At 38.0% G+C, this 16,664-nt stretch overlaps 1 protein-coding gene across 8 annotated transcripts in view; it reads left to right on the forward strand.

Moving 5' to 3' along the window:
- SORBS2 (sorbin and SH3 domain containing 2) overlaps positions 1 to 16,664 on the forward strand; it is a 174,454-nt gene that overhangs the window by 84,902 nt on the left and 72,888 nt on the right. For 3 of the 8 annotated variants that reach the window (XM_068402631.1, XM_068402632.1, XM_068402633.1), the window contains exons 1-4: positions 3,114 to 3,123; positions 10,864 to 10,956; positions 13,351 to 13,377; positions 14,387 to 14,511. In XM_068402631.1, coding sequence (XP_068258732.1) covers positions 3,114 to 3,123; positions 10,864 to 10,956; positions 13,351 to 13,377; positions 14,387 to 14,511 — 255 coding nt within the window. Of the gene's footprint in view, positions 1 to 3,073; positions 3,124 to 10,863; positions 10,957 to 13,350; positions 13,378 to 14,386; positions 14,512 to 15,511; positions 16,124 to 16,664 lie in introns of those variants that run through there. The other 5 variants (XM_068402637.1, XM_068402641.1, XM_068402640.1 and 2 more) reach the window with 3 other exon arrangements.

Genomic DNA, 16,664 nt, shown 5'->3' on the forward strand with positions numbered 1-16,664 from the left:
ATTCGCAAAGAACAATTTTCAGGAGGCAATGAAGTAGGAACAGCAGGACAAAGCAAACAAAGCCCTTTGCTTTCCCCCTACCCTCCCACTTTCTTGAAGTAAGGATCTTAAAGACTGCTTGAAACAATGCTGAGCAAAATGCTTCCAGGCATATGGCTGCTAAGTTCATTGCATTCATTTGGATCCTACTGCCAGTATCATTAATTATTTGAATGCCACTTTAGCTCCTTAGAAGGAGAAAATTCCAAATAATTTTAGGTGAGCTCTGGCAATTTATTAAATGCAAGGCCTACTGTTTGTATGGGTGCAATTTATATTGCCTTATTTACATGCGTACTTTTCAGGTGTGGAAGACTAATTTGTTCCTCAGCAAAATGAGAATAATGTGGAAATGTTAGTGATTTGTATGCAATCTGTCACGGTTTAAAGCTGGGCTGGCTATTAACCAGGTGGCAGATGCTCTCTGTTAACCCTCTCCCCCCCCCAAGGGAAAGGGAAAGGGAAAAGGGAGAGAGACTTATGGGTTGGAAAGTTAAAACAGTTTTAATAAACTATAATAATGAAAAAGAGTATAATAACAATAATAATAGAAATAATCAAATATATACAAATATATACAAAGCCAAGATTGAGAGCTTGGAAATCCTCCTCGGGCAGAGTTGCTCCCCCAGCACGGGCAGAGGGGAAAATGCAGTAGCTCCCCCCAGCACGGGCAGAGGGGAAAATGCAATACCTCCCCCCAGCACAGGCAGAGGGGAAAATGCAATAGCTCCCCTGCCATCACACCTGCAGGCTTTTAACTGGAGAATTGGCAAAGCTGGTACCAATCAGTGGGAGACAGGAGGGCCCCTCCCTCCTGGGCCCCACCTCCAGGAGGCAGTGGGTTAGTGATAAATAGGAAAGTGAGAATGACGTGTGTGGGATGGAATACTTTGTTGGTCAATCTTGGGTCACCTGCCCTGTCTGCTCCCCCCTGCAGCTGCGACCCCCCTTTGGCTCTTCACTCGTAAGCAGTGAGGAATTTAGCAGTGACCTTGGTTTCTCTAAGACTAATGGGCCTGGTTTGGGCCAAACCAGGACAAATCCCTCGCTGAGTGTCAGCAATGCAGCCTAAGCTGTTCAGATAGAAAAACTCTTAGGAGGACAAAGCTGTAGTGCTAAAATTGAGTGTTGTCTGTCAAAACTTGAGTAAGAGTTAAGCACGCTTTCTGTAAATATATCGAAGCCACCTGCTAGAAATCATTTTGGCTCTGCACTGTTCCAAGAGTTCTGTACTTGTTGGGTCTGAAAATAAATATCATGTTGCATTTTGTAGCTTGTGTGTGGTACCATCAGTGATTCAGTTCCAAGCTAAAAGAAGGCTTGAAAATGGTGTCTCCTCTAGCAGCCTGAAAACACTGGAGGAATTTGAGGCTTTAAGAATATTCTGTAGCTGTTATAGAAATCCAAAATTTCAGTCAAAGACAATTTATCAAAAAATGAATAAAATAGAAATTTGCCTTAGTTTTTAAAAGATCTTTTAGAAATCTCAGAGGTGGTTTGCTGATAGCTACAGCATAAAAAGAATGTAATAAAACTTTATTCACTGCCACATTTCTATTTTCGTAGTTCTCAAGAAGTTTAACATCTATCTTTTTTGTCACAAAACTGACTGAATAGTAGCAGCAGAGTTCAGATAGTTTCTGAAAAACAGTAAGTTTTTCAAGCAGTGGAGAATCTGGCCTCACTACGAATACAAGAGAATACAGCAATATACATGTTACCTCAGAGGTACAGTTAATTCAGGGTTCCTGTTGAGTTGAGCTGGAATTCTGTTTTGATATTTTGTTTACTCGTATTTATTAGTATCTTGAGTCTCCCATTATAAAAAGGGACCTTCATGCGTACCTTCCAACTTACTCCAACATAGGCAGTTTATATTTTTGATTTATTTTTTGAAGCTGTATTACATTAAAAATTCTGATTTTCCCTTTGTTTTATCCTGAACTTGATGTGGGAACAGTGCAGAGGAAGAATTACTTTTTTTAGCCCTCAGTATTTTGGCCTCCAGTGTGTCTGCCCACTCAGTAAAGTAAATTATAGTGGGCAGCGTACATGTAACGATACAGTTGAGGTGGGCCAGTACGTAGAATGCTATTGGAAACCTTTTCTGCATTTATCTTTTTATCTCTAAAAGTGCCTGAATAGAAGAGGTATTTAAGCTCCTGATTCTAAGACGAAGCTGTGACGTAAACTGGCAGTAGATGGAAAATATTGTTTAGTTTGTCCTGTGACAACCCATCAGTAGGTTAAGGTCTCCTGTTAACGTAGGATGTCTTACTTTTTCTACAGTTGTTGTTTAGTTTTGTGGGGTTTTACTATTTGTTTCTTTGTAAGAACGGTATAGAGCTGGGATATCTAAGTAAAGAGATTTAACCTTTGCATGCATTTTACATTATTTTAGTGCAAATTATTACCTTTAAAAAGCATGTTGATGTACAGTGACTTGATTCCCTACCTATTGACTCCGTTGGGAGTTTTGAAGTGGATTCCTGTGGTTACCAAGACACGTGCCCTGGTTTTGTGCAATACAGTAAGCAACATTAAGAGTGTCAGTGTAGCCTGTAGAGACACATTAAATCACTGGATGAAAACAGCCACATCTGCTGCTTATAAACAGTTGAAAAAGACCTGGTGACTTTGGCTGCTTAAGAAATATTCGGAGTGACATACTCTTTCTATCTTTCAGTTTGCACAAAGAAAAACAGCCTTTAAAAATATTTACCCATTCCTGTATGGGAGTAATTTTTAGTTTATAGTTTGAAGACTAAAAGTCAATCACTAGTTTTTAATCCTAGAGCAAATGTTTACCACAGAGATACTAAACACTGGAAAACAGAGTAGTTTATAATGGAAGCGACAGCTCATCTTTAACTTTGGAAGGACAAGCAGTACCAATTTAATTAAAGCTGTGTTAAAATAGGACTGTCGTTTGTATCACAGTGATTCTCCACCCCTCTGAGAAGTCCTGCTGCCATTTTGTACCACACATTCTTGTCGTGTGCAAATTAATAGATCGTTTTATTTTCCACAGGAAATCTGAAGACTTTTATAGCAAATCCTCCAGTGTCAAAATGAACACAGGTATGCTGCTTCTGTGAGATTTTTCTTAACTCGTATGTGTTGTCTAGTAAGCAGAGATGGTCCCAAATTTATTTAAATTTTCATGAACAAATTGTATTTTAGTTGGTGCTGAACTCAAATTAAGCAAGGTATTTTAATAGTATGTCTGTTTATGTGCATTTGTATTCCATATATAAAATTTACATACATGTTTTTCTATGTATGGATATATGGATATGTGAAATATATATGCATGTTTAGCTTCCTGTGCTTAAGTTATAAGTATCAGTTTTATATGTGTATGTTTTATGTAAAAATGTCTAGTATGAGGACATAACAGCTATGCAGAAGTGGTGTTAAAGCATCACATTTTCCTATGAAAATGCACGTGCTTTAAAAATGCTTTGTTTTCATTCTCTACAGCCATTAAATGAAGGGGCATATAAATACTCCCCTGTATTATTAGCTACACTTGCATAATCAGATGAAGATAACTGTTTTGTACTTAGGGGGATTTGTATTTTCTCTCAAGTTGCTGTGATAGAAATATTGACCAAGTGGAGTACTCTACCCTAGAGGAAGTTACCTTCATGGTCTGTGACAACATACTAATATTTGCTCCTGAATCACTGAAGTCAATAGACAGTGCTGCTGTTTTTGCTGGAAGTGGGAACAGGCGTCTCGAAAGCAGACTGATGAAATCATGGCTTCACTCGTGTCAGGTGTAAATTTTCAGTTGCAGTCAGCTCTTAATACCCTGTAGGTGAACTGCCTGCTTTGCAGATGAACGGTGGCACAAGGATAGACATATCTATCCTTTCCAAACCAGTTGGTTGTATCATTGACCGTAGTGCTGCACCATGACAACTGACGTGACAACTTGAAACAAGCAAAATGTGAAGCCAGTTTGGGTGTTTCAGCAGCACACTCTAAATTGAAGAGATTAGCTTTTCCGTGGTGTAGGCTGCCATTATCTAAACCACTGTATCAAGCAGGCTTCCTGGCTTCCCGTTGTCTCAGGCAATGACTGGAACTCAGCAGGACCAGGTTCTTGGACAGATTTTTTAATACAAAGTTAAAATATATTGGCTCATTTGAAACCACTACATTTGTAAATATAATAAGCAGGGGAAATTAATTTCTCAGTCGAGTTTGTGGCTTTTTCTTCAAAGTTTTCCTTGTTCTTAATTATTTTACAGACGCTAACCAGAGTGGTGTGTTTTTCATTTACGGAAATACTATTTGAAATTTGTCCTATCCTCCTGCATTTTTAGTGAAGATGTCTTTCCTAAGCATGTCAGTCTGTATAATTAAGGTAGTACTGAATTACTGCTTGCTTCATAGAACTGTAATTTCAGAAGTAACTCAGCTAATCATCATACATTTGACTGTGATTGCTTTGTGCATTGCAATCATATGAGTTAAAATCATATGATAGATGGCATTTTATAGCTTCTACTTTGAAAAATGTGGATAGTGTCAGAACAGTAAATTGCCAGTTTGTGCTACTGCAGCTCTGAAGTATGACTTTGTTCTATGTTGTACTAAGATTTCTCACGTAAGCTAGAAATTCTTGAGAGAAATAGACATAAGATGTAAGTAATCTATGTGGCTGCATGACTTGTATTGGGGATTGGGAGTCTTCTGATCACACAGGAGCCTTGAAAACCGACTTAGACCTGAACACACCTGATATCCTTTCCAGTTGCCTAAGGATATCATGATTGTAAGCTGAACTTCAATCTACTCTGCACTTACAGAGTCAAAACATTTTTCATCTTGTGTATGCTTGATATTAATATGCATGTTACCAGCTGCACTAAAAGGAGGTGTTGACAAAAAATGTGGTATTTCCTATCAATTCTAGTGGTGTATATTGTTTCCTGACTGAAAAGAAAAAAAAAAAAATCCAATGTGTAGGGTGTGAAAGTGAACACCTTGCACCTATCTGTTGATAAAGCATCACTTTTCTAAGGAAGAGAGTGACTGAGGTGGAAGCTGTTCCGCACAATGTTCCGGTCTAGTTGGTGGTTTTTTTTTTCTTTCTTTTTTTTTTTTGATAACACTGTTGTCTTTGAACATAAAATGAGTGCTGCAGTTTGTTTTTTATATATATTTCACTGCTTTATAACAGGAATTTGTGCATGACACAACTGGAAGTTATCAGATGCTATTGTTTTGCCACTAGTTTAAAAATATGCATTTCATTAATTAATCCTACAGATAAATGAGCACTCTAATTTGATGCCAGTAACTGCTGAAGTGGCGAAGCTAGCATATATGCAGCTTTAAAAAGAAAAATTAAATCTACTGCTTAGAGTGGGCTCCTCTAATCCAGCATTCCCTGTGGCTGCAGACTGGGCAGTCTGTCTCAGCGAACCCTGAGGAAGATATTTTTGTCTACAGAGAAAATGTTTTGAAGAGCTTTGGTTTTCAATACCCTACCATATATGGGAGGGATTTTTTAGCATTTGATGTTAATTCTGTACCGCATGTTACGAAAGAGTATTCAACAGCATAAGGCAATGAAACATGTTTGCAAAAGCAAAGAAATAGACATAAGATACAGGGGAGGTTTTCAGAAGGACCAAAGGTACTTCGGTTCATAGTTCCTTTTGGTGTTCAAATGCTGTCATAATTTTAAAATAGTCTAGCAGAATGTGTGCCTTTTTAAACCCAGACTAAGCAATCATCAATAGAATAATATTTTAAACTACATATTGGGGTTTTCATCAACAAGTCAAGTATTTTACAGATTTGATGAGCATCATTAACTTGGTGAGGAATTTTGAGAAACTAAGTTGCAGAAAACCTGAGCTACGCATGAAGCTCCCATCAGATTAAAACACTGGATAAACATATTTATTGTTCATAGTATATATGTGCATGCATAGCTGATATTGGGGGAGAGGTAATTGCATTGAGGAATAATGAATGGATGCAAGTTAATATGCTAAAACAGATTCTTAGTGTCCATAAATATTTTGGCTGAGTTTCACACAGATAATTCCTGGTAAATGCATCTAATTTTAAAATTATTAAATAAGTTAGCTGTTTGCAGTGGATGAAACACATAAAGAGCAGCCAAGAGTGAAGAAGTAGGCAAATATTTTGTGTTTGTTAAAATTATTAATGTAAGTCATCACATGGGCTAATCTATTACATTTTGTCTGGGAGACAAGAATAGAAATTCTTGGGTCCCCGCAGAGTTCCTCAATAGATTGTGAAGCCACTTTTAGATGACTAAAGCAAATTAGGTGGACTTGAGTGTTTCAGGCATTCTACAAAAAATTTACTTTTTTTAATCATTATTTGTTGTAATTTAGCAGCATCAAAGAACCAAATAATAGTAGGTTTGCCTGTGTAGTCAATTTTAGGTTATGTGGTAAAAACTCCTCTGCACACCCACAAAGGAGCTCCGAGAAACAGTGGCAGGAGGGGAAGCCCAAGGAATAGACTGCCCTGCCAGGCTGCGCCCAGGCCCATCATAGGAGCCATCAAAGACCCATTTCCACGAGCCTAGAAGTGCACAGGGGCACAAGGGCAGGCAGGAACCCAAATGAAGGTCTCCCACGGAACAAAGGGAGGCACAAGGGCCTTCCTTGTCCAGGCCCTGCCCGAGACTGTCCCAGGAGAGCCTCAGCCCTGGGGTCCAGGAATGGAATGTATGGCAGACTCAATGTCTGAGCCCAGTTGCTGGAAGGATACACCTTATACATATGTGTGTGTATATTCTCACTAGTGGACCTTCATCCTGCTCAGCCGGAGAGGGGAGGGGGATGAGGCCATTGTGCCATTTGTGTTAGTGTGAGTGCTCTGAGTGTCTGTGATCTGCATGGCCAACCATGTATGTATGTGGTGTGTACGTGTGTTTTTGTGCATGTGTCTGCTGGGAACCCATCTCCAGACTCGCTACTGGTTGGACCTGGTGACACGAAGAGGCAGCAGCTTCATCTGTCTTGGACTGTTGGATCCAGCAATATATATTTGACTCAGAAGGTCAGAATGCAAATAAGGGACTAAGAATCGCTGGTCTAAAGACTTCTAAACTTGAATTCACTGTGCAGACAAAGGGGAAAATGATACTGTTCACGAGTACGGTGGATAGAATAATGATCAGTAAACGTTATGTCTGGGTGATGTTTTTCTTTTCTTTGAGCCATAAGAGCTTATTAAAAATTTCCTGCCCCCTGGCTTCTCTTTCTCACCTCTTCACAAGGGCCATCATCCTTTCATCTTTGCCAGCTTGGTTTATGCCACTGCTTTTACTGACTCTCTGAAACAGTCTTTTAAAAAAAAAAACCCACCCCATGTTCCTAAATGAAAGTGGTGGTGGTTTGAATTGGCTCCATTCTGCTTTGGAGCAGGACCTGACCAATAGACTATTTGTCAAATAGAGACACAGCTATCTTAGGGTGATGCTGGCTGTAGTGGGAGCAGTTTTGGGGATTGTGGATTTAGGGAGAGAGGGTTAAAGTACCTATTTGTGGAGAGAAAAAGATTTAAGGGAGGGAGAAAGAAGTAAGGAAAGGTGAGGAATGGAGAAAGGCTGAAGAGAAAAATTGTAGGAGGGGAGTTGGCAAAGAGAGAGGAGCTGAATGGTGAGCTAAAGAGGAAGAGAGCATCCAGAGCCCTGCCGTGGAGAGCGTTGGGATACATATGCAAATACACGTGTCCTCCTAGCTGAAGGGCAAGCCACCACCTCACCTGTCTTTTCCAGTCAGTGGGTGGCTCTTTCTTTTTCTCTCTTTGAAGTTAGCCTGCAACATTGATCCTAGCATTCAGGAGTTTGTCCCTATATGGCCCTTGCTCTGCAAGATACTGTCAGAAACATGACTCACCAGATAACCCTTTCCTCCCCTTTCTCCTTCGTTTTCTGCAGTACCTGCTAAGGATACTTATTGGTCTTTTCCTGATTTGATGGGAGTATGTAGGGCTTGCAACAGAATATCTAGGCATCAACGTGCTAAGTCCTGATTTGAGCCAGACTTGCGTTTCAGGCAGCTGTTTTGATTGTGAATTATTGCCCAACTTCGTATTCTATTATTGCCTGCAGACCTTAGCTGATTCAGGTCTCCTTTGCTTCAGTGTTAAAACAATGCCTAGGAAGACAGGGTTCTCACTCCTGAAGAATTTGTCATGTCAAAAGCATAGAGAATTGTGTCTATGTGTATACATATTTACACACATTTCATTTTTTTATATATGCATACATTTTGTATAGATTGTTTCATATATCCTTATTTGTTCTTTGAGTAACAGCTGTGCAATATTAATTGCTTATAGTTTGCAAGTGAAATGAGCAGATGATCATTAATTCAGCCTCCCTTACTGGTTTTTAATTTTCTGTTCTCTAGACTTAGAGCTTTTTAGTGTTATTTGGACTTCAAGAATCTGTATGAATATAGTTAGTATTTGCTGGAAATTTGATGGAGCTATGAAAAAGGAATTAGGGCTGGAATAAGCCTCTTGAAGTTCAACTGTGTAAGGCCATGTAGATAAGGGAAGCAGTTTGAAAACTGCCACTTTTGAGGCAGTGTGCAGATTCTTCTGATCCTCATTCCGATATGATGCCATTGACTTAATGGGAGCCTGGCCTGAAGAAAGATGGGAAGATGGAGTCCATCATGCATAAATATGCACTTGCCCACACACATTCGTATTTAATTGGAAATTTTGCACAGCTCAATATGGTATATTGATGCGGTTATGTCTTAATTGAGTGCTAATTGACTCTCATTATTTTGTACAGATACTGAGAATGCTATTGCAGGTACAGACTTGCGTACGTGCTCTTACATATAGGGGTAAATGTTACATGCATGTATGTATATAGTCAGTTACAACATCTAACTGTTGTCATGTATATAGTTAGTTACAACATCAAGAACAGGTTTAGCTATCTTGTATGAAGCCGTGTCAAACACTTTGCTAGATAATGGGTCCACTAAGTATACAACTCTGACTCAGTTCAGTTACATTAAAAATTAATTTGAAGCAGAATTTCTTGAAGTTACAATGGTGAAATATTTGTCATCAGTTTTCTCATTGTCTTCCTTTCCTCCCATTTTAGTTTCTCTATCCTGAAATTTAGGAAGGTAGCTCTTGAAAAAATACAAATAAAGCATTGCTTTGTTTGAATAAAAGATGTGACAGTATAACAAAATTGTTTGCCTGTTAGCTTGTATTAATCAAATAAAGTATGCTGCCAAAGTCTGCCAACGCTCAGATAAGAACAGAACCTCAATATCAACACATCATCAAATCTCCTTGGAATTACTTCTGTTGTATGTCGGGGTGGGAGGGAATACAAGAATGGAAAATGTCATTGTAATTACCATTGCCATTCTGTATTTATGTAAGCAGACCAAAACAAATGTGCAGATTTGATAGCCATTGTCCTTGTTTCACATGTACAACACCAATAATTAATTGCGGGTAATGTATTGCCTTTGACTGTTGCTGACTGAAATTATTTGGCCTTTTGCCTTGAGACTTGGAATTGGCAATGAATCTCTGGAACCGCTTACACCTGGGGCAGTGGCTCTGATGTTTGCCAATGTTAGCAACTACTTAAGGCGTATCCTGCAAGACCTGTGGCCAGAGGGCTCTGCTATTTCGGGGGAATATTGGAATGAGCAAAGAAATACCGGGAGATCACTTCTCTCACAGACGTGGGTTAAAGATGTCTCTGTGGCTCAAATTACTGCTACCATAGAAAATGCTTTCTACTAATAGGTTGCAGGTCTTCCTTAAGCATAATTTTATAAAACTCCCTGTCATAGGACACAGATATAAAAACCGTTAGGGCCTCTATCATAGCTGTGGTTATTCTTGACTTCAGAGGGGCCCTATATGAAATTTCAGTAATATCAACTATGAAAATTAAAGTAATTATTATATTGAAGAGCAGAAAAATATTCTAGTTAAATATGATCAGGAAGAATATTTATTAACTTGCTTTTGCAACTATGATAGAGTTGCTGAAAAGCTAAGTTGTGGGAAAGCTACCTTCTAATAATAGCAAAGTATAAAACAGAATGACAGCTCCAAGTGAGAGAGAGGCAGAGAGTAAGGAAAGAAAGGAGTCTTGGAAGAAGAAAGGTTTTTTCCATTCTTAGTTGTTCGGAGTGATTTTAGATTTCTGGTCATTCCCTCGGGATGTTACTGGGTCCCAGACATACATTTTTTTATCTTCCATTAGATAAAAAAGAAGAGGGGGGAGGGAGAATAAGGACGTTCCACCAAAACAACAGGAAAAAATATGCCATCCTTAGTAATTTTGTTTCTTGAGCTTAAAGGATCCAAAAGACTGAACAAAACCACTTTCTCAGCTGATCAAACATAAGCTTATTTTATGAATGGTGTCTTTCTAATGCATACAATGAAATGATTTTACAGTGCAGATTATGGATTAATATTACTCTGGAATGCTTAATCCTTCATCTTGGTTACTTGTTTTTTTTCCCTAATTAGCTATAATTAAGCAATCTTTCAGGTGACAGGATGTATATATTTCCCTAGTGGATTAAGTATTAAATATTGCTTTCTTATTTTCTGTGAGGTTTATTATTGTTTAAAGCTTGTGAAATGTTATGTATTCTGCTGATCTGCAAAACTTGCAAATTTACACATTCCTGCAGCAGTTCCCTAACTGCACGCTTATTTTCATGTCTGTTTGGCATTTCTCACACTGTGTTACGTTGCATGTGCTTGCTCCCTTTGTCTGGGGCTGCTGTCTGTATTGTTTTGTGCTTCCAGATAGCGGTGGGTGTGCTCGCAAACATGCTGCAATGTCTGTCACATTAACAGCTGTGAAGAGAGTTCAGAGTTCTCCAAACCTATTGGCCTCAGGTATAACCGCTAACCAGTGAGATACTACTCCTGAATGGCTTTTCTATAGTGTTATGCATTTCTGCAATATTACTCTGCAAGGAGGAGAAGGGTAACTATATTTTCTATTCCACTGACAGGTCTGTTACTTACTTCTACGATGCTCTTTGAAAAGTAGTTGTAATTTCTCTCTGCTTGTGCTTAGTAGCCATTAATGAAAAAAAATTAGGAAGACTTAGGAAAAAACAGTTATTTATAAATTAATTTTGCCTTTGATACATATTTTGGGTCTCGTATCCCCTTTTTTTTCAATATAACATAGCTTGAAAAGTAGGTTTTATTTATTACAATCTTTGTTTATTGCAATTTGCTTTAAAAACTCTTCTCAAAGGAAAAGAATCTGAATGTTGTACAATGATTGTCAGAAGTCAGATTAACTTTAAAAAAATCATTCATCAAACATATTTTCCTAAAAATGTTTAAAACAATAAAAACATGCAGAATATTCAGTAGGCAGGCAGAACAGCTTCTTAGCAGTACTTATGTCTGGTTCTGCAAAATTAAATCTTAATGGTTGTCAGCTGCCCAGGTTCACTGGTGAATTAAGTAGTTTTAAGTATAAATCAGTAAAGAATCTTGAGTGGTGTAGACTAATTTACACCAATCTGAATGTGCAATCTTCACACCAAACAAGTATAATACAGGAAGCTGAATAAAGAATGAGCCAGAAAATAATTGCCAGATAAAGTGTTTGTTTTGTAGATACTTTCAAATATAAGACTAATCCCCACGAATAAGAACTATTAGAATTTATGAAGCAAATTAAAAATTTGCTTGCTACTTTTTGTAAGGATAGTGGGTTATTGGGATTACTGCGTGCATGTAAATTTAAGAAAACATTGGATTCTTATTTCTTAGCGACCCTTCTAACAAATTTTTGTCATTTAAGCATGCAATACGAGCCTCTTAATGTCTTGCTTTGTTGCACTTAAAATTAGGGATAAGGAGTGCTCTTAGTACTATAATTATTGTACATTAAAAGTATTTTTAATTTGTTTAGAGATGATGTAATTTTAGTTTCTTTGGGAGAAAAAACACGAATATATCTACAAGTAATTCAGAAAACCACCAGAATTTCAGATCTGTTCTGTGCTGGCAGTATGTATGTAGCAGTTTCTCTGTTTTGCTTTGAAGTGAGGAAGAAAGGATCACACATTCTGGTGTGAAGGGGAGAGAAAATCCTGACAGAATCTGTAGGCATCTTTCTTGGTTTTGAATTACACGTCTCCAGTTCATCTTAAGGGAATGGTATTTCTTTTGATATCTAGATTTTAGATGGTACTATATCACAGTATTTACTGGAAAAAAAAATACACAGCAAATGTTTGTTTATTATTTTGGCTGTCTGAAATAGCAGTGATTAAATAACAGTAGCTCTCAGCACACTATAACCTTCTGTAGAACTTGTGCAATAAGCATTACACAGTTACCTATGGTCTAATATTCTGAGGTGTGCTTAGGTAACAGGAAGGAATTCGGTAACTGAACAAAAAGACTCCTACATATTTTTCAAGTTGTGTCATCTGTTAAAGAAAATTGGCAGAGTCCGGGTCTCTAGGTTTGCTGGTTTTATTAAACAACTCAGAGTTGGACCACCACCGCAGTGAATGGTACCTGACTCAAATTCACTATCGGTTTATATAGAAACTAATAATCAATTACATCATAAACATTTCATAAGCTTCTGTTAATAATCCACTAACTATTTCAATTCCTCTTTCTTCCTTCGTCAAGAGTCCACAAAAGTCCATTCTTTTCCATTGGTTAGCTGATCTTTATGTTCTGGTTCTGCTCCGACTCCAGTCGACACCCCGTCCTCAATGTTCTTGCTGTGATTGGCGTCCTTAATGTTCTTGCCATGATCAGCGTCCCGTCCTGATCCAGGTTGACCAGAGTCCGGTTCCCACCGCCAGTGTCTCCTAAACATTCAACCTTAAAAACAACTAAAGTTATATTTAAAACCTTATCTATACTAATTTTTATTTCTAAGTGTCCTATATTTCTTTTAAGGTAAAGAAAAGGTTAACCATACATCCCCTTTACTAAAATCATCAGAAGGTAATACTTCTAGGCCTACTCCTGCTTAGCTACTCATTAAGCTTTGATTGATGATTTGTTCAGTCATAGGTCAGGATTACACAAGGAGCTTTGAGAACAATATTCATGGATTGTGAAAGCCCACCTGTGTTTATCAGATAGACTTATATTAATTATTCTATTCTTCATTCTATTTCACCCTTATTGATCCTTGTCTCCCTAACTCATAAGAACTTTTACATTAATTATGTGAAAATTTCTATAACACATCGTGTTTTTATTTCTAACACAAATTAATATTGGATGTTTCTTTTCCAGGGTCTGATTCTCAGTCTCCAGATTCAGGTAAATAAAACACTCTGTTATTTATGCATCAGTGTAATGCCATGTAAGTGGATGAATTATAACAGTCTTCCATTTATTTTATTTCATTACTCCGTACATCCACATTCTTTAAGGAAAGCACCACTGAAATTGTCATAATAATTGCAAGTGGTTAAGACCTCAAATTCAGGTCTCATTTGAAAGCACTATTTCCTATAACACAGTATATGTTGTCAGAAAATGAATGGTGTGGGAGAATACAGACTGCTAATTTTCCACCTTTAGCTTCAGTGGCACTTGCTATTTCATTTTTAGTCCCTTACTCAGGATTGCAAGTTCTGCCCACCCGACCTAGCAGCCTGTTCACATAATGTGTTACTTTTCCCAGCCTCTTACAATATTTTGTCTTCAGATCTGTCACTTGTTGAGGCAGGATAGTATCTGCCTCTATGTTTGGACAGTACCTTGAGGGCTTTTCAGCTCTGAGGACAGAGACAAAACAGGGTTGATTGGTTAGCTGGAAAATCGAGGTGTCATTCAGATTTGGAAATAAGATGCATTATTGGAACTACTGATCGGGTATTGTGGTGAAATTTGGTGAAACTGCCATGATCAACTAACTTTACATGAGCTGGGATTTTTTTCAAAATCTGACACAGCTGTGAAGTTCAAGAACCTAATCTGTGAAAGTACTTCAGCGGGGTTTATACAGAGGCTGGAGCACCAACACCTCAAAAGGGCTCCCAAGGCTAAAATCCACAGTCTGTATGAATGTTGTGGGGAGGTATCAAACTGCTACCAGCAGTATTGTCAATACTTGAGTTTTCTAAATTTTAAAGATAAATATTTTGTAAAGTGACAGCTTTAGCCCTGCTCTTACAACTTCCAGGGTGATAACAGCAGCAATGTCAGTTGTGTAGTAGCTAAACTTTTCCTTGGTTTGTTTAATAGCTGGGTTGCTATGATGATAGCAATGTAGAGATTTACTAATCAGGAAAAAAAATGTTTAATTCTTTTTTCCTCACAAAAGCTTGGAGATCTTACAATGATGGAAGTAGAGAGACACTGAATGGAGATGCTAGCAGTTCATCTCTTACAGCAAAAGGTTTTAGGAGCGTGCGGCCAAATCTACAGGATAAAAAATCACCAACTCAGGTAAAACTGATCATGCCAAGTTTCATGCTTTGGTATTTGTGTGGGGGTTATTCTTGGGGGATAGCATATGTAGCTGGGATACCTCTATGGAACATTGTCCTGATGTCTTCCAGATAGTGCGAATCACCTGTTCGTATGGCTTGTTACAAACTGTTTTACTGCATGGATAAAGTGTACTCCACACAGGATGCATGCCTCCAGGTTAATTACCAGAAATTGCTTTCAATAAATGAGACAGACAGCTAAATAAAAGTAGGTCATACGCAAATAAAAGCTTTCTAGGAGTGTTCCCAGACTTCAAAGAGTATTTATTAATATTTTACACTCAGAGAAATGCATCGGTCATCAAAATAATATCCAAGGATAAAGATTTATTAATTATAAGGTAGACAATGTTTCTGCCTGTTTTGCAAAACAATGTAATTAGAGCACACTAAAAAAAAACCAAAAAAAACCACTTAACTTGGAAACATATTTATCAGTCCAAAAAAGATCAACATACCAACATCAATACGGTCTCTGTTACTATTTAAATTCAAAGGTTTAAGAGGCTCTGTATTTTATATATGTGTGTTATTTGTGAATAATAGCTTGTTGAATAATAGCTTGTTATCTAAGATTAGTAGATACATTTTGGAAATTACTTACATATGTGAACAATTTCACAGTAATAATTTTTATTCAGTGTAATAATTGCTTTTTAAAAGAAAATGGACTATTGTGGGCTCCCTTCTGGTCCCAGTTTACTGTGAGCAAATGGAACATCTGGCTTTCTAAACACAGGCTGTACAGCCCTGCACAGCAGAAGGTGGTGAGATCCTCATCAATTCAATTGGCCATTGAATTGAACAATGTTGTGATGAAGCCCCTCAAGTTGCTAGTTCCTTTTTTTAAAGATAAAAAAAAGTAAATTTGAGTTGTATTTCCTGCTAACATTTACTTTCTTTCTGTTTCTTCTTCAATGTTATTTTGCTGTGTGTGGATGCTTTTGGCAAATAAGGCACCTCTGCCACCCCCTAGAAAAGAAAGTTTTCGGAAAGCGAGAGTAACTAATCACAAGAAGGAAATTAATATCCAGGCAGTAACAACTGGTCCAGCTGAACACCTTCCCACAGATACTGCCTGTTACACTAACGAGAAGTCTGTCCAGAAGACAATGTCTTCTCAAATATCTAACACAAGTGTGTGCTATGCACAAAAAATCACTAAACCACTGACCTCCATCTCCAGTACAAGCACAGTAGCTGGTATTAGTACTACTCTCCAACAAGGCCAAAGGCAACAGTCTCAGAAACGTAGGGTATCTACCCTGAAATTAACCCGGACACGTGACCCAGCGAGTAGCATTCATTGTAATACACAGCAACAGCTCAAGCCTGTTGAAGTGCCAATATTTCCACAAAGGCCTGTCTCACCTGCCTGTAACCCCGTGCTTGAGATACACAGAGCATCTCTTTCCGTTCAGATAGCTCCCATCCCTGACAATAAAGCAGAACCTGAAATCCAAGAACATCCACCTAGTATTTCTCCAGACACTTCAAAGATGTCTTCAAAGGATTTGGGACAAAAGTCTACAGTTCTTCCTTCTTCACAGGCTGCAGAATGCCATGTGGTATATTTAATTTTTCCATCTTTTATTTTAGACTATTCATGAATCACTTAATAACCCTCTGTTTAGTTATACTCACATTATCAAAGTTAGACCTTGTGTTTTCTGGGTAAAACTACCTGTCTCATGGATCAAAACTGAACTGAAGAAAACCTGAAGTTTTTGGAAGGGTATTGCAAAAAAGAAAAATTAACCTGGGTGAGCTGGAAGGTAGACTTCTTTGTTCTTCTATGAGCACTTTATGGAGTGCAAATGCACAATAGGAAATTAGGGAATTGTAGGTGATGCATCTGCTTAAGTGGCTCTTCCTTAGAGGGGGTTGCATTAAAGTGATATGCTGCCATAGGTGCTGGAAGGATCAAGTATGGATAGAAAAGGGTTGGGTTGCATTACAAATGCAGCTCTGCCAGTTTGCTAGGGCCACCAAAAAGTGCATTTTCTTGGTGCTTTCTGCAAGGCTAGTCACTGCTGTCTCCTATGTGTCCTATGCAATGGCACTTTTTAAAGAGAATGGGTTCATAAAATATTTTGTCAACCACCTCTA

This window comes from Nyctibius grandis, chromosome 6 (genome assembly GCF_013368605.1).
Source record: "Nyctibius grandis isolate bNycGra1 chromosome 6, bNycGra1.pri, whole genome shotgun sequence".
Classification (NCBI taxonomy): domain Eukaryota; kingdom Metazoa; phylum Chordata; class Aves; order Nyctibiiformes; family Nyctibiidae; genus Nyctibius; species Nyctibius grandis.